The following is a 9,417-nucleotide window of genomic DNA, read 5'->3' as shown; positions in this document are numbered from 1 at the left end:
TCTATAATTAAAATACTTGTGGTATATCTATTTTCTTAAAAAAAAAAAAAAAGGAGCTTTGAATGTCCATCTTTTGCTTTAGGTCTCAAATTTATATCCTCTTCTCTTTTTGGATACACAAATTTTAAATATTTTGCATGAGCAAAAAATTTAAATTTTTTTAATATTTTACATGTCCTAAAGAAAAACCCTTTTAAGGATGCACTCGCAAAAGCAAAACAAAACAGGGCAAAAAGTGTAATTTCTGTAAAAGATAAACCATCACGTAAGTTAAGCATTGAATGATTTGAATCCCCCACCACGGAAAGACATAAGGGCAATTTGGGCATCTGAATAATAACCAAAATCAGTATTTCTAGAAGACTTGGCCTCATCTTTTTCTTATTCGATATAACCAGACATCAGTTTTTTAAACCCTAATTTCACCCCTTCTTCTGCCCTCATTTTTCTCTCAAAAATCAAAACAAGAAACCGAAATTATATCAAATAGAAAAAAAAATCAATTTCTCATCAACTCTGACTCATAAAACTCCTTTTTAATTTTCCGTTTATATTTTTTTGTTGTTTTTCTTCTCACTTTTTCCTTGTTTTTAGATAACTTTGTCTTTGGTGAAAACTAGGGTTTGCTCCAATGTTGGGTTTTGTGTGTTGAATTAGGGCCTTTTCAGATAAATTTTCACTTTTACCTTTTAAAGGAAGTGTGGGCTGTCGTGGCTTCCCAAATATATAATCCTGTGAGTATTCTCTCTTTCTTTTATATCTGCAAGCATTTTTTTATGGGTATTATTGGATTCTTTTTGTTTATGATTGATTTTTGGAATGATTGTTTGGTTTCATTAGTTTCTCGATGAAGCGGCATTTTAGTTTTTGTTGGTAAAGAGACTTTTCATTTTTGAAAATTTTAGGCTGGAAAATGGTTGTTTTACTGTGTTCTATGTCTTAATTTTGTTGGGTATTGGGGCATTATGGAATTACGATATTTAGTGGGTAGCAAGAACTTAGGCGGCGTTTGGTTTCAGAAAATAGAGTCATCTTTTGTTTTCATTTTCTTGGAAAATGAAAAACACGAGTGAAACGTGTTTGATAATTGAAAATAAAAACAGATTTTTAGAAAACAAAAATGAAAATGGATTGAAATATGAAAATAAAAAAAGATGTTTTCAATTGGGAAAACAATGGATTTACATTACTTTTTTCCTTGTGTTTTGCATTTTATAAGTTTACCATATTTGAACACTTTTTAATGTCATTAATTAATAAATATTTATTATATTTATAATTAGATGCTATAAATATTAATACAATTGAATATTTTATTTATTTTCTTATTTTCGCATTTTTAGAAAACAATTTTTATTTTCATTTATCAAATACATTTTTAGAAAACAAAAAATAGAAAATAAAAACTATATTCTAAAAAATGAAAATAAAATAAAAAATAAAAAATTTCCTCAAATCAAACAAAGCCTTATATTCTTGAAAAAAACGAATGATTTTCTTCACCACTTCATGAATAAAGTTTTTGTAGTAAATATTACTCCATTAAAATGGGTTTATCCTATAAATATATATATATATATAGACACACATTTTACCACTGATTTCCCAATGAGTTTTTAGAAAAGACAAATGTATTTTTTGACTTATTTGGGGGACCAGGGGAATTTGCTGTTGTGGATATTTTGTCCTGGAAAACAAGATAAAGAGTTAATTTGTGGTGTTAGAAGTTTTGTGTTAACTTAATGCTTTTGGTTCTTATTATTATTATTATTATTATTATTATTATTATTATTATTATTATTATTATTGTCATCATCATCTTTCATATTCTTCATGAAATTTTGCAATTCTTAAGGGTTCAATTCTGGGGAATGATTTTCTTTGCTTTCCTGCATTTATTGAAATTGCTTAAACTGCTTGACATAATGCCTTTGGGTCCGTTCACTATGGCTTCTGACTTATAACTATGATTTAACTTCCTTTTTTTAATTTCTAACATGTTTTGTTTGGCCTTGTTTCTATCAAACGTGGGTGTCTCTTTCTACTGCACATATTTTTCTAGTATCTTGTCTTTTTGGATTTTCTGGGGAATGACTGTGTGAGATGTTTTCAACTAGGTTTTGAAGGTGAGTTTTGGTTGGAAAAGATGTCATCAAGGTATCAAATACTTGACAATCGACCAATTGATCAATGGAAGGTCACAGAGTTAAAGGAAGAACTTAAGAGGCGGAAATTGACAACTCGGGGCTTGAAAGATGATTTGGTAAAACGGTTGGATGAAGCGCTTCGAATTGAAAGGGAAAATACTGCAAAGGAGGCAGATAATGGTTTTAATTCTGATCCCCGGCCTATGGTTGAGGAAGGGATTGAAAAAGCAATGCCAGTTGTTGCTGAGACAGCTAAAGATGTTTTGGATCATGGTGGCAGTGGGATTGAGAAGGGGAGTGGGTTCAAGGTTCAGGTTGACATTAATGATAGTGCAGCTGCTTTGGGTCATGGAGGAGTTCAAGGAAGGGACATAGTGGTGGAAGAGGAGCCTGTTATTCAAACCACCACTGTTCAGACTGAGATAACAGTTACCAAGCCGGTAGTATCTGAGGTACCATTGATTAGACAAGATATGCAGAGTTCGGGACAGGAGGAGAATGTGTATTCTAACATCCAAGTAGCGTATGACAATCAGAAGCCCCAGGTGGAGAATGAGGATCCAAATACCCGGGTGGAGAATGAGGTTCCAAAGCCCCAGGTGGAGAGTGAGCATCCTAAGCCTGAGGTGGGGAATGATGATCCCACTGCCCATTTGGAGAGTGTGGGTCCAAAGCCTGAGGTGGAGAATGATGACCCCAAGGCCTTGCTGGAGAGTGTGGGTTCAAAGCCTCAGCTGGAGAATGATGATCCAAAGCCCCAGCTGGACATTGAGGATTCAAAGGCCCAGCTGGAGAATGAGGATTTAAAGGCTCCACATGAGGATGACAAGTGTGACTTTTCTGCTCCAAACAACCAGGTATCTGAGGTCAGCCCTATTTTAGGGTTTCAAGTAAAATCTGATTCTATTTCTACTGATTCTGTGTCAATTAATGAAAAGATTGAACTAAAGGATAATATAATTGCTGATAATGTCAAATTAGACCTAGATGTTGTTAAGCCTTCCAGCAGTTTTGTCCCAATTAGTGGTGAATCACATCCAATGGATGTTGAAGATCCACTTGAGAAGAAGGCATCTGTTGATGAGAGAGATGACAATAATGTTACAAATGCAGACATGAGCAATAAAAATGACAGTGCAGAGATAGGGTACTCAGAAAAATTAAATTTAGATAGAAGTTCGGGTGATGACTCTATGGAGGAGGATGTGCTTGAGAGTAAACAAATTGATTCAAAATGTAGTACTCATGAAATTGGAGAAAAGAGTGAGAAAAATGATGCACCTATTATCAAGGAGGAAAGTCCTGTTGATGTTGTAGGAGATGGTTTATCTGCAGATAAAAAGGACTTCTTTGTTGAGAACAAGAGCCATTCTTCTGTTCCTGTCGAGAAAAGAAAGCTTCATGGTAAGTAACAATGGATTGCAATTGTAACCATCCTTTCTTGCATGTCTCTGTCCAGTTTTAACCATCTCTTTTTGCATGTCTCTGTCCATCTACTTTACCGAGCATTTTGAAGCTAAGGCAATAAGTTAAAAGTGCTTGTATTAAACTGGCATGCAGAAGACAGCTTATTTAGGTTGGTCTTTTGAAATTTGCTCTGGGTCAGTTGTCCTGTGGAATGTGATGATTTTGTTTAATTTTTGTATTCAATAGTTTGTAGATATAGTTTCCTTCGATGGCATGTGCTTTCCATATTCTGAGAGAGCTTTATTTGTTACAACACTGCTTTTGGTGTTCAGGTTAATATCTCTAGTTTTTTTCTAAAAATTGCTATAATGTTCATTCCTATACTTTTCTATGTTGGTTATTGCCACTGCCTGGACAACAGAATTTCTTGGGCAATTCTCACCTGATGAGCTGTGTTTACAGATCAGGAAGCTTTTGGGAACAATGAGCCTTCAAAAAGGCGCAAATGGAACACTGACAATATAAAAGTTCCAGAGCAGCAAGGCATTAATCTTACACCCACCACCACACCTAAAGACACTATGCACTCTGCTGCTTTGAAACGTAACTTCTCTAGATCAGACTCCACTGCTGGTGAAGATACACCCAAGGAACGAGTTGGTGAGTTGTCATTCTCAGTCGGATATAAAAGGAATTCTATCAATTGTTTCTTTAACATCTAAAAGGTTTCTGTTTCATGTTTCCCATTTGGCAGTTCCACCATCACAAAAACCTACAACCACTTCTCTCAGAATTGATCGTTTTCTGCGCCCTTTTACCTTGAAAGCTGTGCAAGAACTTTTAGGGAAGACTGGGACCGTCACAAGCTTCTGGATGGACCACATTAAGACCCATTGCTATGTTACTGTAAGACTTATTTCTTTGTTTCTAACTCCTATTAACTCCTATCTTTTTTGTTTTATATATAAGAATCTTACCTACCCTGAGACTTTTGTGGTCTGTTGATTAATTTATTTTTTATATTTGTCTGTTGATTAATTTTTCATTTTGACATCTGTGAACTCTGTATGTCGGGCTGATTTAGTAGATCTAATCAACTAGTTGGGGAATTATCTTTTTATGCAGTATTCATCTGTGGAAGAAGCAATAAAGACAAGAAATGCCGTTTATAACCTGCAATGGCCACCTAATGGTGGACGTCTATTGATGGCTGAGTTTGTTGATCCCCAGGAAGTTAAAATTCGGCTGGAGGGCCCACCTCAGACTCCAACTACCCCTGGGACTTCTGGTTCTACTGCTCCGCAAGCTCAACCTATTTCTCAGCCCCAGCCCTCTCCGCGTCAACAGGTTTCTAGACAGCAGCTTCCACCGCCTTCTGCACTTCCACCACCACCCCCTTTGTCTAACCCACCACCAGTTAGAGAACGGCTTCCTCTTCCACCACCACCTCCAGAGAAACTAGATCCTCCTATTGTCACCCTGGATGACCTGTTTCGCAAAACCAGAGCAACTCCTCGGATCTACTATTTGCCTCTGTCAGAAGAACAAGTTGCAGCAAAGCAAGTAGCTCGTGGCAGAAACACCAAGCAGTAGGGATCAGGCTATAATTTATCCCTGGCTGCTCTTCGGGTTTTCTTATCGGGTGGTCCGAATGTAAGATAATGGTAAGAAAGTCACATTTCCATCTTTGCAGGTCTGCAGGTGCTGCTTATTGGAAGGAACTATTCCAGCCATGCGAAGGGAACTTTTTTGGTGATGGATTTTGGCTTTCTGAAGGCAGTTTTGGGCTGAGTTTTTAGTTTCATTCAGCCTTAGAATCTTTCAAACCTAGGACTCTCTTTAGTTATGAATTTAGTCTCATTTGCTCGTATTTTGTTTCCCTATGGAACAATAGTCCCAACTTTTATGAACCTAATTTTGTAGAATCTAACTTCTTCTGGATGATGTTCTGCATACATTTGTTTAAGTAATGTGGAATCCCCAATATTATTATTAAGGTCACTAATTCAATTTATGCTATGGTTTAGCTGTACGTGTAGATTCGAGGTTCCTAGCTTTGGAATTACTATTCAAAAGACAGGCATGGTGGCCTGCCGGGGCTCTGTGGATCTAATAAGTAAGCACATTTTAACATTTAATGCTACGTGACTTTGAGTTAAGCTCAGCTGATGTCACCGCCCAAGCAAATATCTAATCACAATCTCTGTAATTTACCTTGCATTTTCTTCTCAAATCCATAACGTATTGCTAATGGGATAATTTGTGGATAAGCTTGATCCTTTTGGTGCGAAGAATGAGTAGTTTTTAAATACTAAACGTTAGGACCTATTTAACACTTCAAAATGCATCGGATAGACCAATTCAGGCCTATAAGTCTTTGTAACATACCTTACAAAGTTATCTCAAAGATCATGGTTCAAAGACTAAGACCTTTTTTGGATAAGTTAATTTCACCTCTCCAAACTCACTTTGTTCTTGGCAAAAACGGTTTTGATAACTGTACTATCATTCAGAAATTTGTCCACCCATTTAAAACTAAGAAAGAAGGATTGGGACATATGATAGTTAAATTGGACCTGAAAAAAAGCTTATGACAGGCTTGAATGGGGATTCGTTAGGAAGATGCTTACCTTTTTCAATCTACCAAAGTCCTGGATTTCCTTGATCATGAGTTATGTCTCATCCTCATCTATTTCCATTTTGATGAATGGAAGAATGCTGGAAAAATTCAAGCCTTCCAAAGGTTTGAGACAAGGGGATCTTTTATCCCCTTACCTCTTTATTTTGTGTATGGAGTTTCTAAGTTTAAAAATTCTTAAAGCTGTGGAAGATCGTAAATGGCAACCTACTAAAAGTTCACGAAATGACCTTATGCTTTCTCATGTTATATTTGCGGATGACATTATTCTTCTAGGTAGAGCAGAAGGAAAAACTGCCAAGTCCATCCAAGAGGTACTCATGACATTTTGTGGTGAGTCTGGGCAGACCATCAATCTGAAAAAATCCAAAGTTTTTTTTTCTACCAACACTAAACAATACTACAAAAAGGATATTACTAACCTTTTGGGCATTAACGAAACCCTTGATCTCGAAAGATACCTAAGTTTTCCTATCCATAAAGGGAGAGTTAGTAAGAATGATTATGCTTTCATTATCAACAAGGTCAGAGCAAAGTTAGCTGGTTGAAAAGTAAATCTGCTTTCTCCTGCAGGAAGAATGGTTCTGATCAAGTTGACTATGGAAAGCATCCCCAGTTATTATATGCAATGTAGAGCCCTTCTAGTTAGCATTTCAAATGAGTTGGACAGGGTTAACATGGATTTTCTATGAAGGAAAGACGAGGATAAAAATAGATTGCACTTGCTTAACTGGAGCGAAGTGACCAAGAAAAAAAGTGAAGGTGGACTGGATTTGAGGGAGACTCAAGCTCAAAATCAAGCACAGTTAATTAAGTTGGTTTGGAGATTTCTTCATAAAAAAAAAAAAAATGCTTTGTGGGTTAAAATGCTGAAAGAAAAATATCTCTAGGAAAACAACACTTTGATAAAAGCTTCTAAAGTATCGACGACATGGAAAGCCATGAGATGGATAGGTTTGATTGTTGAAAAAGGTATTGGTCGGGTCATTGCTGATGGCTCATCTACAAGCTTTGAGCATGATAATTGGTTAGGGTTTGGGAGTTTGAGAAATGCTATTTTTGGCTCTCTTAATTGACAAGAGGGTCAAATTTCAGTGAGCCAGTGTCTGAATGCATTAAAAAATAATCAACCTCTTCTAATTTCTTTCAAATCAATGCTGATATTCTAGATAACATAAATGATATCCCTACTCAACTGAAGGGACAAGGACAAGATAGTATATGCTGGTCTGCATCCTCTAGTGGGGTATTCACTACCCAATCTGCTTATGACCTTACTAGAGGAATAAGTCTGAACGAGAATAAAGGTCAATGGGAATGGATATGAAAGTTGCGAGCTCTGCCAAAAATTAAGTTTTTCATCTGGCAATGCATGCACTGTATCTTGCCTACACATAATGAGCTTGCTAGAAGAGGGTTGAACTTCCTAACTACTTGTGTGTTTTGCATGCATGACTGAGAGGATTTGGCACACCTATTTTGCAATTGCTAGTAGACCAAAGACATATAGGCTACTTTGCGATGAGCCTCTTTGCCTCTATCCCATTGAATCCTGGACTGTAGACAATGGATCAAAGAAAATGCTTTAAACAAGCACCGATCCATGCATGGTATCCCTGGTACATGTTGTTTATCCATATTTTATGAGAGATTTGGCTTGAAAGGAATAGAAGAAATTGTAGACAGAATGGTGAGACCATTGACTTGGTGAAATTGGTGATTGCAAAGGCTGTTAAATTCTTTACGATGAACCAGAGAGGAGTTCAGGCTCCGTTGCAATCCTTTATGTCCATTAGGCGGAACCCTCCCAATGACGGATGGTATAAATTGAACACAAATGGCTCGACATTGGGCAACCCTGAGAAAGCAAGAGTTAGAGCCATCATTCGAGATAATGAGGAAAAATGAATTTCTGGTTCCTCTAGATATATTGGGGTGTGTTCAAATATTTTTGCTGAATTATGGGCTCTCAAATATGGATTATTTTTGGCAAAAAAACTCAATATCCATTGTTGAAAATTGAACTCGATGCCACCACTGCTATCTTCATGATTAAGAATCACCAAGTGACTAATCCTATAGTACTCCTTCTAGTCTCTGATTGCAAGAAGTTGATGAAAGATCTTAAGATCAACGCATGCTTCACGTGTTTAGGGAAAGGAATAGGTGTGCTGATGCCCTTTGCCCGGTTTGGTAGTAGTTGTAATAGTTCTCGTCATTACAAGGTCAACTATGTGGTGTTTAGAGAACCTTATTCCTTTGTTAAAGATTTAGTCCTCGCCGATGAAGTCGAATATGTTATGTATCGTACTATTTTATAATTAATTCATTCATGTTTTTTACCCAAATAAAAAAAAAATGCATTTCACCAATTGTATTTTAGATAATATGGTAAATGAATTGGTTCCCTAAAATCTGCATAAATTTTTTTTGGCACATGTCATATTGGATTACGCAATTAAGTTAAGTGGGATCTTTCAATCACAATTTTTTTTTATCAAGAACATTTTATATATCTTTTGGACCTCTAAATTCATAGTGTCCTACTCACACATAATATAGCTTTTCTTATATCAGGTTAACAATTGAAATATAGTTAAAAGATTAAAAAGAAAACTCTATGTAATTCTGCATAAATCTCTTTATCGAGAGAAAGAATTGGATTTGATTATATAATATATGGTTGGTATTAGAGGTGTTCATAATTTGATTTTAATCAAATTAATCGAGTAAATCAATTTAATTATATTAATTGATCAGTCATTGAATTAATTTTGATAGGCTAACAAAAATTATTTTAAAAAAAAATTAGTTTTCGATTAATTCGGTTCAAAAATTAAATTAATCGAAATTTAACAGAAATATAATAGAATCTAAATATAAAATGAAAAAAATAAAATAGATTATTTAATTTCATAAGTTATTAGAATTTTTAATATAATACTTTGATATTTAAGTATTTTATTGGATAATTTTATTTAATTTATTTAAAATATAAGAAATTAAAAATTAAAAACATAATTTATTTAAATGTATTTATTATTCATTTAACTTAAAAAATTAATCGAACAATTAATTTTTGAAAATTATAAATTCAATTCAGTTAACGAAATAAAATAATATAATTTAGTTAATTTAATTTGAATAATTTAATTTAAAATTAATTAAACCGATCGAATAAACACATTTAATTAATATATAAAAAATGACTTTTTTAACAAGATA

General features: G+C 34.9%; 2 protein-coding genes across 2 annotated transcripts; both read left to right on the top strand.

Moving 5' to 3' along the window:
• The first annotated feature begins 383 nt into the window (after nt 1-383).
• Nucleotides 384-5,550, top strand: LOC111291891 (uncharacterized). The gene is made up of 5 exons (XM_089766375.1): nt 384-734; nt 2,118-3,551; nt 4,017-4,214; nt 4,309-4,460; nt 4,680-5,550. Exons 2-5 carry the CDS (start codon nt 2,147-2,149, stop codon nt 5,145-5,147), a joined length of 2,223 nt encoding a protein of 740 aa, XP_089622501.1. The 5' UTR covers nt 384-734; nt 2,118-2,146; the 3' UTR covers nt 5,148-5,550.
• Nucleotides 5,551-6,221: 671 nt separating this feature from the next.
• Nucleotides 6,222-8,100, top strand: LOC111292571 (uncharacterized). Its single transcript, XM_089766238.1, has 7 exons — nt 6,222-6,716; nt 6,766-6,773; nt 6,887-7,010; nt 7,083-7,233; nt 7,362-7,499; nt 7,655-7,751; nt 7,857-8,100. Exons 1-7 carry the CDS (start codon nt 6,222-6,224, stop codon nt 8,098-8,100), a joined length of 1,257 nt encoding a protein of 418 aa, XP_089622364.1.
• The last annotated feature ends 1,317 nt before the right edge of the window (nt 8,101-9,417 follow it).

This window comes from Durio zibethinus, chromosome 10 (assembly GCF_047325235.1).
Source record: "Durio zibethinus cultivar Kanyao isolate XHJ-2024 chromosome 10, ASM4732523v1, whole genome shotgun sequence".
Taxonomy (NCBI): Eukaryota; Viridiplantae; Streptophyta; class Magnoliopsida; order Malvales; family Malvaceae; genus Durio; species Durio zibethinus.
The sequence above is the reverse complement of the archived record's forward strand: the minus strand, read 5'-3'. Positions and strand labels throughout refer to the sequence as shown.

Bases quoted from the DNA above. Each gene is read 5' to 3' on its own strand.
- LOC111292571 (XM_089766238.1), top strand. From the start codon at position 6,222: ATGAGTTATGTCTCATCCTCATCTATTTCCATTTTGATGAATGGAAGA. The intron at 7,500-7,654 runs GTCAATGGGAAT...CATGACTGAGAG, and splicing joins AAGTCTGAACGAGAATAAAG to GATTTGGCACACCTATTTTG. The intron at 7,752-7,856 runs GTAGACAATGGA...TTGGCTTGAAAG, and splicing joins ATCCCATTGAATCCTGGACT to GAATAGAAGAAATTGTAGAC.
- LOC111291891 (XM_089766375.1), top strand. From the start codon at position 2,147: ATGTCATCAAGGTATCAAATACTTGACAATCGACCAATTGATCAATGG. The intron at 3,552-4,016 runs GTAAGTAACAAT...CTGTGTTTACAG, and splicing joins CGAGAAAAGAAAGCTTCATG to ATCAGGAAGCTTTTGGGAAC. The intron at 4,215-4,308 runs GTGAGTTGTCAT...CCCATTTGGCAG, and splicing joins TACACCCAAGGAACGAGTTG to TTCCACCATCACAAAAACCT.